The sequence below is a fragment of the Aquarana catesbeiana genome, linkage group LG01 (genome assembly GCF_042186555.1).
Source record: "Aquarana catesbeiana isolate 2022-GZ linkage group LG01, ASM4218655v1, whole genome shotgun sequence".
Taxonomy (NCBI): Eukaryota; Metazoa; Chordata; class Amphibia; order Anura; family Ranidae; genus Aquarana; species Aquarana catesbeiana.
In genome coordinates, this window is record NC_133324.1 from 875,123,359 (window position 1) to 875,137,000 (window position 13,642).

General features: G+C 45.1%; 1 protein-coding gene across 2 annotated transcripts in view; it reads right to left on the minus strand.

Moving 5' to 3' along the window:
- The window catches only part of LYAR (Ly1 antibody reactive), a 46,252-nt gene that overhangs the window by 23,746 nt on the left and 8,864 nt on the right, over positions 1 to 13,642 (minus strand). For both annotated transcript variants that reach the window (XM_073610201.1, XM_073610193.1), the window contains exons 3-4: positions 11,509 to 11,623; positions 1,277 to 1,384 (exon numbers count right to left, since the gene is read on the minus strand). In XM_073610201.1, coding sequence (XP_073466302.1) covers positions 1,277 to 1,384; positions 11,509 to 11,623 — 223 coding nt within the window. The remainder of the gene's footprint in view (positions 1 to 1,276; positions 1,385 to 11,508; positions 11,624 to 13,642) is intronic.

The following is a 13,642-nucleotide window of genomic DNA, read 5'->3' on the forward strand; positions in this document are numbered from 1 at the left end:
TTGTTTGTGTTTTTTTTTTTTTTACACTTTTTTTGTAACTGTAACTTTTATAACTGTAACCGGTTCCAGGTTCGGGTCTCTCAAAATGCGATGGCATCTTGGGAGACCCTGTGAAAGTGTGCCTAGTCTGTGCAATGCTGTACCCTACGCTAATACTCAACTAGTGAATGGTAGCGTTTAAAACATTCACCAATGCAAAGACCAGGATTGTCAGGACAGGAGGGACAATAATAGCGGGTGTCACGCCTATATCCGCACTTGCTGCAGACACAACATCTTTTTTGGGGGGGTTCGTTGGGTAGGGGTACTCGGGAGGACATAAAAATGTGGCAGCGCGACACTACTTGTGCTTGCCACCTCACCAGCTTGAACTGCACTTATGGGACTCGCCACGTCACCAAGTGTTACTACAGTGCTGGTTTGACTACGACCGGGGTGTACTATGCCGCTGGTGCTTGCCAGTTCATCAAAACGCTACCAAAAAAACTGTTAATATTAATTGGTTTGTGCAAAAGTTATAGCGTTATAGCGTCTACAAATTATAGCATTTTTATATATATATATTTTTTTAATATTACTAGTAATGGTGGCGATCTGCAATTTTTTATCATGACTGCGACATTATGGCGGACACATCGGACAATTTTTGGGACCATTGCCATTAATACAGCGATCAATGCTATAAAAATGCATTGATTACTTTAAAAATGTCACTGGCAGTGAAGGGTTAACACTAGGGGGCAATCTAGGGGTTAACTGTGTTCCCTGTGAGGCGATTCTAAATGGAGGGGACTAACTAGAGGAAGTGACGGATTGTGGTTCCTAGCTAATAGGAACACACGATCTGTCACTCCTGTCAGAACAGGGAAGTGTGTGTTTACACGCACTCGTCCCTGTTCTGTGTCTCCTGCACACGATCGCTCGTGGACGGCGGTCATCGCGGCCGTCGGCCAGGAGCATCAGTATCCTGCTATCCCGACCCTGCGAGCTGACGTATAGCTACGACAGCTCGCGCAGGGGAGCCAACCTGCTGCAGTATAACTGCGGCGGCTGGTCGGGAAGCGGTTAAAATACTTTAAAATGTTGTTTGTTGTAACCATCAATTTTTAGAGTGAATGGAAATTCCTGAACGAAACCTGTTTCTAAACTGTTAGAAATTTGTGCAAGCCACTTTTCCCATTCCGATTCTTCTAAATTTTCTCAGAATTACAAAAATGACCATCAATTTGACCATACCAACCATTAGAAAATCAAACAAACCTAGCTTTAGACTTACCTGAAATTTGGCTTTTTTTCTTGGGATGTTATCATATGTGCTTATCTGATTCAAGATGTTCTTCAGGTTTGGAGTAATGTTAGGTCTATTCATCACTTCATGAATTCTCTGTAATAGGAAGAAAAAGGAAACTAAATCAAAATGTGTACTTTCTGGCTTGGCAGGGGAGGGAAGTAAAAGCTGGTACAGTAAACCATAAAATATTTTAACTATCACCTGTTTACAGCAGTAAGAACAGTGACATGGAGAATTACAGATTTGAGTCTATTAGCTCCTGTACAATTGTCATGGCTTTAAAACCCATGAAACCATGTTCTCTATTGCATTAAAGGAATAAAGTGGTGTCCTTACCCCAGTCCCAGCCTGAAGACTGGACAGTGATGGAGCCACCAGCAAACTGGTATGGCCATCACTCTGCCCTCTCTTCCTATCAGCATCTCTTTTATACTGTAGTAACACACAGTATGTTAGCTGCTAAAATCACAGTCTATTATTCAGTTTGGGTGAGCTTTCTGAAAGTGCACTAAAGTCCTGCATGCAAACCGAGGGACATAATAGAAGTTTATGGAAAGTGCAGCTAACTCGCATATAAACCAAGGGTACAGAGTTGAGAACAGAATTGGGAACACTTGGCCTGCATTTATACCTGCTAACATTTGGTGAATTTATGAGATTTATGAAACAAAGGATTTACCAAGAATGATATTTAGATCTAAACATTGGTGTTAGGTCTACATAACACCTCCCTCTCCCCATAATATGGAGGTAGCTGGCCTGAAGAGAAAGCTGGAAACAATGGCAAATAATGACAGTCAGCAGAGGCACAGTAAGCACATTTGCATTTTTCTAGGACCAACCTTTTTTTTTTTTTTTTTGCATTTATTAACTATGTACAAAAATACTTTGAATGAAAATTTTCAGTCCCGAGTGGAGTGTACTCGTTGAAAAACAGAGTTAGGTACCTGGTAACTCTTTTTCTAAGAAGTCTTCCAGGGCAGCATCCGAGAGATAGGCTCCTCCTCCCTAAAACAGGAAACACATTAGTCCACCATTATAAATTTCACACTCTTACCTGTGTGCCTCAGTTATGTTAAAGCACCGAAGGAATTCCCTGTAAGCTGCAAGCTCCCCCTCTGTACCTGGTTTTTGTTGTTTCAAGGGTGGGAACTAGTGCTGCCCTGGAAGACTTCTTAGAAAAAGAGTTACCAGGTACCTAACTCTGTTTTCTCGAATCGTCTTCCAGGGCAGCATCCGAGAGGATATATCAAGCAATACTTACTAGGGTGGGGTTAGAGACTGGAGCACTTTACGACCAAATGCTTGGTCTTGGTCAGACAGCTGGTCTATGCGGTAGTGCTTAGCGAAAGTACTGAAGCTCGACCATGTCGCTGCCCTGCAGATCTGCTCCGGAGTTGCCCCTGCTTTCTCTGCGGCCGAGGTTGCCCAGGCTCTAGTTGAGTGCGCTCTGATTTCACTAGGTGGAGTGAGATTCTGTGCCTTATAGGTAATCTGTATGGCCATCCTTATCCATCTGCTGATGGTGCTTTTTGAAGCTGGTTTCCCTCTGTTGATTCCTGCATAGAGGATGAAGAGGGAGGTCGTTCTACGCCATTCTTTTGTTCTTTCGAGATACGCTATGAGCGTGTTCCTTACATCAAGTTTGCTGTAAATGTTTCTTTTCCTACTATCCATGGTTGTTGGAAGTGAGGGTATGACGATGTTTTGGGTTCTGTGAAATGTAGAAGAGACCTTGGGTAGAAAGGCCGGATCTGGAGAGAGAATTATCTTGTCCAGATGTATTAGACAGTATGGTTCTATTGAAGATAGAGCTTGGATCTCACTCACTCTTCTGGCGGATACTAAGGCCAGAAGGAGCGCAGTTTTTAACGTGAGGTTTTTGTCTGAGCTGTCCTCGATAGGTTCAAACGGAGGGGAGAGAAAGCCCTTAAGTACTGTGCCCATGTCCCAGGTGGAAGTTTTGTACAATTTGGCTGGTTTGGATCTTTTAAGAGCTATGAGGAATCGTCTTATCAGCGGGTCTTCCGCTAGTCTAGTATCCATGACCGAGGAAAGTGCTGCAACTTGTACTTTCAGGGTACTTGGTGATATGTTTTTGTCTGCACCATCTTGTAGGAAGTCCAAAACTATTGGAATTATCCCACCGTTGGAGATTGGTCTGTCTTCGTACCAAGAAACAAATTTTTTCCCTTATTTTCTCATAGATGGCTCTCGTTACCGGCTTTCTGCTGTTTAAGATGGTGTTGATTACTCTGTCCGACAGGCCTTTGTTCTGGAGTTTTACCCTCTCAGTAACCAAGCCGAGAGCTTCAAGATTTTGTGGTTCGGATGGTTGACTGGGCCTTGTGACAGTAGATCCGGGCGGTCCGTCAGTGTCAGTTGAGGTTGTATGCTGAGATTTTTTAAATGACTGAACCATGCTCTCTGGGGCCAGTGTGGTGCTATTAGTATTACTGTTGTTTTCTCTGCCTTGATTTTTTGGATTACTTTTGGGATTATGGCAGTTGGAGGGAATGCATAGCACAGATGCCATTTCCAGTTTTGGTTGAAAGCATCCACCCCGCTGTTGCCATCTGTAGGGTCCAGGGAGAAAAATATCAGAGATTTTGCGTTCGCCCTGGAAGCAAATAGGTCTACTTCGGGTATTCCCCACTTCTGGGTGATTTGAGTGAAGGTTGTTTGGTTTAGTGACCATTCCGTGTGTTTTATCGTTTTCCGGCTCAGGAAATCTGCCACTGTATTGTCTGTTCCTTTTAGATGAATACCGGATATCGATCTTATGTTCACTTCTGTCCACAGTAGGATAGATTGTGTCAGTCTCATCAGTTTTTGGGATTTTGTGCCCCCTTGTCTGTTTAGGTATGCGACTGTCGTTTGTCTGATTGTATCTTTACATCCTTCCCCTGTAATGCTGGCTTGAAGGTTTTTAGCGCTTCCCCCACAGCTTTCAGCTCTCTCAAGTTTGAGGAGGCTTGTGCCCATTTCCCTTGCGAGAACCGCCCTTCCATGTGGGCTCCCCATCCTAGGGCGCTTGCATCGGTGGTGATGCTGACTGGATTGACTTGAGCCCATCTGCGCCCCTCGATGACCCGAAGTGGGTTGAGCCACCAGTAGAGTGTTTGTTTGACTGTGGCGGGGACGGGAATGGATTTTTCTAGGGATGCTTGCCTGCCATCCCATTGGGACAGAATGTAGTTCTGTAAGGGTCGCATGTGAATTTGTGCCCAGGTGATGGCTGGAATGGAAGACGTCATCAGTCCTAGTACGGACATTCCGTGCCTGATCGTTGTGGAATGGTTCCTTAGCAGGGACGTAATTGCTTGTGTCATTTTTACGTCTTTTTCCTTTGTTAGGAAAATTTTTGACAGTCTGGAGTCCAGCACGTATCCCAGGTACACTACTCTCTGGCTTGGGATCATTTGCGATTTCTCTGCGTTTATTAACCATCCCAGGTTTTGCAGATAGATCATACTCTTGCGCAGGTTGTTTTCTAGGATTGCTGCTGAGTCCGCAAAGAACAGGAGGTCGTCTAAGTATGGTATTATTCCAATACCCTCCTGTCTTAGACCTTTTAGCGCTTCCGCCATTATTTTTGAGAATATTCTTGGAGCCGAGGAGATTCCGAAGGGGAGAGCTGTGTACTGTAGGTGCAGCGTAGCTGCTGGCCCCTGGATTGCGAACCTTAGAAACTTTTGGTGATCCTTCCTTATGGGGACATGTAGGTAGGCATCCTGTAAGTCTAGTGTTGCCATGAATGTCTCCTGCGGTAGGATGTTCCTGATTGAATAGATAGATTCCATTCTGAATCTCTTGTATCTTATTCCTCGGTTGAGTGGTTTGAGGTTTAGTATCAGCCTTAGTTTGCCTGATGGTTTTCTTTTTGCGAAGATGTGTGAGTAGAAGCCCTTGTTCCTCCTCTTGGGGAACGTGACAAATCACCTTCTGATCTAATAGTTTCTGTAGGGATTCTAGAAACACCTTTGCTTGATTGCTGTCCTTGGGTAGCATGGTCGCTAAGTATTTGGTTGGGGGGCGGTTGGAGAATTCTATTGCGTAACCATCCGTTATGGTGCGCAGTATGAATTTGTTTTCTGTTATCTCCTCCCATTGGTGGGAGAAAGCCGCCAATCTGCCCCCCACCTGAAGGCAGTCATTGTTTTTTGTTCTTTTGGGTATTAGGCTTGAGGATGAATTCACTTTTGCCTTTCTTGTTTTGTTGACCCCAGTGCTTTTTTGCCCCTGGCTTATTGAATTTCTTGAAATGCCGAAAGGGCGCCTTCCCTTGTCTCTTCTTGGTTTGAGGGAACCCCTTATTTTTTGCTGCAGTCCTATCCAGGACTGTTTCTAGTTCGGGACCAAACAGTAGGTCTCCAGTGAATGGTATGCCACATAAACGGTTCTTGGAAGGTGCATCCCCCCCCCCAGGATTTTAACCACAGGGCTCTGCGGGCCGAGTTTAGTAGTGCCGTGGTCCTAGAGGATATTCTGACAGTTTCTGCTGAAGCATCTGCCAAGAAAGCTGCCGCTCTAGTTAGTGTGGGGATGGTTTTAATTAGTTCCTCCCTGGGTGTGTCGTTCTCCAATAGATCTTGCAGCTGGGTTAGCCAGATTAGCAAGGTTCGGGCTGTGCAGGTGGAAGCAATAGCCGGATTTAGGTTTGCCGCCCCTGCTTCCCATGCCCTTTTCAGGAGAGCTTCTATTTTCTTGTCCATGGGGTCGCTGAGGGTACCTGCGTCATCAAAAGCCAAGTCCGATTTGTTCGTGATTTTTGCCAGAGAGGCATCCACCTTGGGGCATTTAGCCCAGGTTTTGGTGTCTGCTTCCGCAAACGGGTATCTGCGTTTGATTGTGGCGGGGATGAAAAGCTTTTTCTCTGGGTCTTCCCATTCCTTTTTGACTATGTCCTTAAGTGTTTGGTGTACCGGGAACGTTCTTGGCTTCTTGGGCTGGAGCCCTTTGTACATTCTGTCATGCATAGTGAGTTCTGCGGTTTTCTGTTCTTTAATGCCTAGAGTGTCAGTGATGGCTTTGAGAAGACTGTCTGTGTCCTCAGAAGGAAACAGGTTGCAGTCTGTCGTGTCATCTTCCTCCTCTGAGTCTGAACAGATACCGTCTTCTGATTCAGATTGTTCAGATTCATCTGAATCCACCTCTTGTTCTGCCTGTACCTTGTTCTCCCTTGGAATGTGTGTTCCGCTGGTAGATGGGATACTGGCCTGAGCGACACTTGCTGGCGTTTCTAATTTCTCTATAGCTGAGCGTAGTGGTGCCATGGTGCTCTGAATTTCTTTCTTAAAAGAATTGAGCAGGTTTTTCAAAAATCCCTGTGGATTCTTTTGCCACCATTTTGTCTAAGCATTTCTGACACAGGGGCTTTTTCCAATCTGGGGAAAGCCTGTGGCTGCATGAGGCACATGTTTTGCCTTTAGCCTTCCTTTCCTCAGGGGTCTTTGCCTGCAAGCGAGCATAGAGAACAACAAAGAAAAACCCCGTGAGTCAAAGGAACTGCCTGTAGATAGGCAGTAAAGAGGTTAAGACAGAGATAATTCAAGAATATTCTGGCTTACCTTGGAGCTGTCCTGATTTGCAGGATCTGCAGGGCAGGGTGGGGAAGCGTCAGACATGATCAGCCACCAGGATCCTCTGCTTAGAGGCCTTTTTATCTGCTTCCTGCATAAGCTCCGGCCCCGCCCCCGGCTGACCCCGTGCAGGTTGGTGGACACACCTGCACATGCCGCTGTATTGTAGAGTAACTGTGCTGGTAGTGAAGGGTAGCATTGAACAAATTTGCTATTTGTATTCTGTTTTCTCTTTTTTTTTTTTTTTTTTTTTTTTTAAACTTCCCGCCCCTAGGAGTCCCTGCTCTATCTCCGCAGTAGATAGACTACGGGAAAATGGCCGCCAACCCGGAAGCGGAACTTCCTCGGCGCCATCTTGGTACACCCCCGACTTCCTGTAGCGGCCTGTGGCGGTGAGGACGCTGCTGCGCCGCCCGGAGAGCGGCGGATTCGTTTGGGGGGACAGCCGCAGCCACCAGGGACCTAATTTAGAAGGTGCAAACCCCTCCCTGCTAGACCCTCTGCTGCTGAGGATTTCGGCAGCGGTCGGCGGCGGCGGTGGGGGGGGGCGCCCATCTATGCATGTATCCATCCCCCCTGGCGGGCTCCAGATTCTGCGGAAAGCCAGAGGGGGGTGCTTGCGGAAGCATACACAGGCCTAAACAGCGGCATGGGGTGGGGATGACAAAGTCCTCCTGCAGCCTGGGGGGATGATTGCAGACCCCTCAGTAGGGGCGAAATCTCAGGCTTTGAGCAATGTTGCCCAGTGCTGCGCCTGCTCGCCCTCCCAAAGCCCCTTGGGCTGTATGGGATGCTGGCAGGGGGTCTCCTGCAACAAGCACAGAGACAGGTGAAAATAAAATAACAAACGTTCTTGCAGCTCCTGTGGGTCCGGAGGAAACACAAACAACTGAGGCACACAGGTAAGAGTGTGAAATTTATAATGGTGGACTAATGTGTTTCCTGTTTTAGGGAGGAGGAGCCTATCTCTCGGATGCTGCCCTGGAAGACGATTCGAGAAAACTCTCTTTTAAATTCCAACAGAATAAGAGCCTCGTAAAGCACAGGAAATACAGAATGTTCCTATAATCACTTACAAAAAGCTAAGCTGAAAAACTATTTATAAGTGGCAGTTAAAGGAATGGAAATTACATGACTTACAGGATTTCAGGTACATGGAGCAGATGGAAATAATGATAAATTGGGTACAAATTAAAAGACAAACATACCCTTGCTTCTGGCAACACATAACTTTGACGTCACGAAATTACCTCCATCATTAACCAATTATATAACTGCTACCCCATGTTGACCCTCTAGTCTAGGTTAACCCTCTATTTTTTTAACCATATACTGCTGTTGATGTACTATAGGAATAGAAGCTGTTCTTTTTTTAAATGTGAAGGATAAGAAGTGAGCCTGTGTTTATTTTATATACCCAACAATGTGTGAGGGACACACGGCATAAAAGGTACCTGCTGACCCTGCCAGAAATCCAAAGGGCAACCTGTAATCTCGTGCCTTTCCTGACCATTATCAGTTAGTATTGTTCCAAACGCTCTTTGGGCTACAGAATACCGCCCCCCCCCCAATGTCATGGATGAGAGGGGAGGCTCAGTACAGTAAGTAAGCGTTGTCACTCTAGGCCATAAAATGTGTTATCTGCAGCATTACCAGGTATAATAAGGAAAAAAAGAAAACCAATGCAACCACCATATCTAGGGAGTGGCGAACTGCAACACACTACATTTTTATTCTTGGGTTTAGATATGATTTATGTTTAAAACCATGATTTTTGGTGACCATTAAAGCAATATCTAAAAAGTTTTATCTACTGACAATTTTTCAGCAGATTATTTGGTTACCGGGCGTAGAGAAACAAAACCTCCTATGAAACCCCCCCCCCCACATGTTAATGGTTAAAAGGCACAGATTTAGCCACCCCCCCCCCCCCCCCCCCAAATGCAACTAGTATAAGCAAATTAATTTGTCCTAACATCAGCCTCCTGTCATACTCAGCACAGAAGCACTGAGGCTAGGAGAGGAAAGGACAGCGATAGCAGCCATCCTGGGTGTGCTGCACAGCATTTGCTGACAGAAGAATACAGCAGACTGAGCAGAGGGATGACATCTTCAGTCTTGTTCTTCCTTCACTGTCCAATCAGTAGGCAGAGGGTGCAATGCTGTGCTTCCACAGGATCGAAATCTGGGCTGAACAGGATCACATTCCTTTGGCAGGTAAAATAGTACACACATTTGTATTTCAGCAGTGTAGGTAGTTGTTTAAAGGATACGTTCACCTTCTTGTACATGTTCTACCTGTATTTAGGATGTAACATGTTCAGCAACCTCCCCCCGCACCCCCCAATCCTCCCCCTTTCCTGTGACAGTTGGCAGGGGGGGGGGGGGGGGGAGAAACTTCTCCTCGCACCTGCTTTCATATTTAGAAACGGCATCAGGAATCTGTGAATGAAAAAAAGTCCCGTCTTCCACCTCATCAAACTGACTTGTAGTATGAATGGGCCACAAGCGTGATGAACGTTCATAGTCCATTCACACTCCCCTCAGCTGACAGCCCCTACAGAAGTACAGCTGAAAGCTGGAAACAGAGGGATTGATTTACAAAGACTGTGCAAAATTTGGTGCAGCTGTGCATAGAAACCAATCAGCTTCCAATTTTTTTTTTCAAAGCTTAACTGAACAAGCTGAAGTTAGAAGCTGATTGGCTACCATGCACAACTGCGCCAGATCTCCAGTGTTAGTAAATCAACCCTAGTGTGCAGGAGCCTGAAATTGCATCCGCCATCTACTGATCCTGGGTGGAATACTTTGCAGGCTCCTAAACAAAAAAAAAAAAATAAATGAACGTTTTTTTAACCTGCAAAAATGTGCATTTATTTTCTTTTCTGTAAAAGGTGAACTTAGCCTTTAACCTATGCCTTATCCCACAGTCTGGTTATAGGTTATAGTTAAGGAGTCTCTCAACAATTTCAAAGATCCAGTGAAATAATTTTTAGGTGACAGGGAAAAGCCTGGTAATATTATATTTTAAGGTCCTTATACATTAGCTTGATCACCAAGTTGTAGATATAAAATACAAGAAGAACTGTGACAATCTAGCATACTCGACAGCCAGAGCAGATTATTTTAAACATTCCCTACTCTATGAAGAAATTGCCTTTAGTAATAACAAAATAATAAATAAAAACAGATAGTAAAAATGGAAAGAAAACAAACACAGGCAGTAAAAACATGTAGTGTCCACCCACACAGTAAAAAACATAGTAGTGTTCAGGGCAGTGCTACCTTACACTGGTGGTCAGTAGGAAAACGCCCCATTACATTGTGGGGAAGAAGGCCCTTTAAGTGGTAGTAAAGCCCACCTTGTTTACTTGTACCTACAGGTAATCCTATGATAAGGCTTACCCGTAGGTAGGGAGTAAATATCTCCTAAACGTGCACCATTTGGGAAATATTTACAATAGTAGCAGCCGGTGACATCACTTGCACACTGCGTTCTCAATGGACAGTGTGCTGCTGGAGTCACATCACCATGGCTCAGCCATTCAAACAGCTGAAGTTTGTGAACCCGGGTGAAGATGGAAAGTTCTGTCATCGGTGACAGCGCACCACCGGAGGGTTTTGTTCTAAGGTAATTGTTTCATATTGTGCTAGTATGTGATGCATACTAGCACATGGTTTATTACCGCTTTATTAGTGAACAGTAGGAGAAATTTCTATCCTATACAAAACTAAAAATGGTCATTGGTTACTTACTTGGAAGACATGGGGAGAGGCTTTACTGCAGGGCCAGCAAAACTGTACCAATTAAGTGCCAATTTAGAAGCATTGAACAACCTGCATGCCAGTGAGCATTAGTGCGTCATATTCCTGAACTTCTAGACGTCAGATCAGCCACAATTCCTGTACCTTTAGACCTCAGTTTAGCCCCGATTCTTGCACCTCCAAACCTCAGATCAGCCCAAATTCCTGCACCAACCCAATTACCTGTACCTTCAGGCACCATATCAGACCCAATTACTGTACCTTTAGATCTTGAATAAGTCCTGACTGCTGCAGCTGGCAGGCCAGGCTATGCAGCTAACCACATAGTAAGCTGTTAGTTATAGCCAACGGCAGAAGGAATGTGTTTGTAGGGAATAGAGGCGCACCAGATGATCCTTTGGTAGGTCAGTATGAGGTTTCTCACAAGCCACGTGACAATCTTCTGGGTGCAGCTGAAAATGACATGGCATGCTCTGATACACGCGCCTTAGGCTGCCCATTCCCTCTTTTTTGGTTGTCATATTTCTGTTGAGTGATCCCAGTTGAGAAAGACTGGTCTAGAAAATCAGAGATCTGATAACTGGTAGATTGTGAATTCTGCTCTCCACTTTATGGAAAACTTCATATAAACACATCGATCTCAAAACAGCATGCTATTTTCTTGTAGCTTTGAGTCAGCATGGCTAACATGGCTTGGATATTTTATAGTTACTAAAATTTGGCTAAGCTTTCAGTATATGTGGCAATTGACCTTTAGGCTCGGTCACGAGTTTTGTTTCATAGGCTATAGTATATGCAGTGCTCTTTAGTATCGTGTTATAGCAACCTAAACACCTGCTACCATTGTCAGTCTGTGGCAGTGATATATACCTGAATCCACTGCTGCTGCTTCACATCTCCCTTGTTGGCCTTCGCTTCAAAAGCCTTCCCACCGTATTTCTGATCTTCACTTATACACTTCAGATGACTTTTATAATCATCTCCCCTGGAATGAACAGAAAGTATAACACAAAACTTAGTACCATTCAATGTTTTTGTGCATTGCTGCACTATGTGCATAGGGTAACCAATTCATTTCAATGGCCCGCCCTATGCATAGCAAAGTCGCTTGTGCACCTTTTTGAGCTTCAAGCCTTTTTTTTTTTTTTCAACCATGCAAAAAAATCCACGTCAAGTTGCTGCATTTGTGGTGCCATTAACAATAAGCGGCATCACATTTATGACACTCATGTTTACAAAATGCTTTAGTGTGAATGCAGCCTAAAAGACTTCCCTTCCTCACCCCAATCAGCATTGTGTCACTTGTGTCATGTGACAGTATGAATATTTTCCACCATGGAACATATGACTAGCACAGTGCTTCTCAACCTTCCTAGTGCCATGACCCCTTGAAAAAATTTCCCAAGTTGTGGGGACCACTAACAGTAAAATTATTTTCGTAGCGTGGGTTGTCAGCACCCAAGACAAGTCATTTGCGTCCCTAACCCATGAACATTTAGCGCTCCCTGAATCCCTTCCACTCGTACTGTATTAAAACCCCTTATAGTACATTTTAGGATGTACCACTCCCTTTGTTCTCCTTTCTTTCCCTATTACATCTCTCTATCCTAATTTCTTGTTTTTTTTTCCCCCCTCCATCCCCCTCTCTAGCCTTCTTTCTTTCCCTTTTTCTTTGTTCCTCCCCCTCTTTTCCTCTCCCTTCCATGTATTCTCTATTTTTTATTCTTTCTTTACTCCTTGGTGGGGGGTGGATGAGTACCAGTGCTGGTGGGGGGATGGGATCAGTGGCAGGGCTGGGGAGAGTTCTGATCAGCCAACTTAGGTGCTCTTGATCAAGGTCATCTGCTGATCTGAGAACTGTAGTGGGGACTTTTAATGGCAACTATAATCACAGGTAGTGTTACTCACTATGTCTCTGACTTTGTAGTGTCTCGCAGCAGTGACACCTATGCAGAAATCAGGAGAGGGGGTCTCCTTTAGCCCCTCCCACTTCACGCTCCTAACCAGTCAGCTGACCTCTAGTCTCTTCCCCCCAGCCATGCCGTGAACTGAATGGGCGGCTGTGAGAAGGCTGAGTGGGCAGCCGTGGGCTCTAGGAACAGTCCAGCTGGGCGGCCACAGGCTCCAGCGAAAAGGCTGGGAGAGCGGTGCAGGATTCAGAAACAGCCCAGGATTCCATGACCCCTAGCAAATCATCATTCGACCCCCAGGTTGAGAACCACTGGACTAACAGTTCTTGGATTTTATCTGCACAGAATACCATGGAAACCTGTTTATAAAATCAGATTAAAGCTGAAAAAAACTCAAAGAATTATTTGAAAAAAAAAAGCATGCAGACATGTAGGATATTTATGACAGAAGCCCTTCTACCTGCTTAGCAGTGTTAATGTACACTGAGCCACACACATGCAGCCGAGTGTACATGTACGGCACCACTCTGTGCCATCATGACGTGAATTCCATGTGCATGCGCAGGAGTAAGGTCTTCACAGCCCAGCCAATCGAACGAAGAGTCCGAACTCAGAAGGAAGACTGGGAGAGGATAGAAGCACCAGTAACAGCCAAGAGCACTAGCAACACAGCACTGGGGTGGATCGCTGGGCATACTAGTACATTATGGCAAAAAAAAAAAAATAAACACCTGGGGCCCATTTTTTAAAGTGTTCCTAAACCCACAACAGTAAAATCAGTATATACAGCATAGCATGCTTTTTATATTCACTGTGGAACCTAAGGGGTTGATCCTGTGCATTGTGTAAAAAGGCTGTTTGATCTTGTATCCACAGATCCTCCCTCCCCTTCTTGCATTGTCCCCCAAACATGTCCGGATAAAACAGAGTTACTGGAGTCAGGCTGCACATGCTCAGTTTGGTGTGTATTGCTAGAGTTTTTTTTTGGGGGGGGGGGGGGGGGGAGTGTATGTGACCAGCACACAGCCAATCAGCACTGTGCAGACAAAGTCAGGGGTCCTGTATCCTGATAGGACAGCCAGTGCAATATGAAA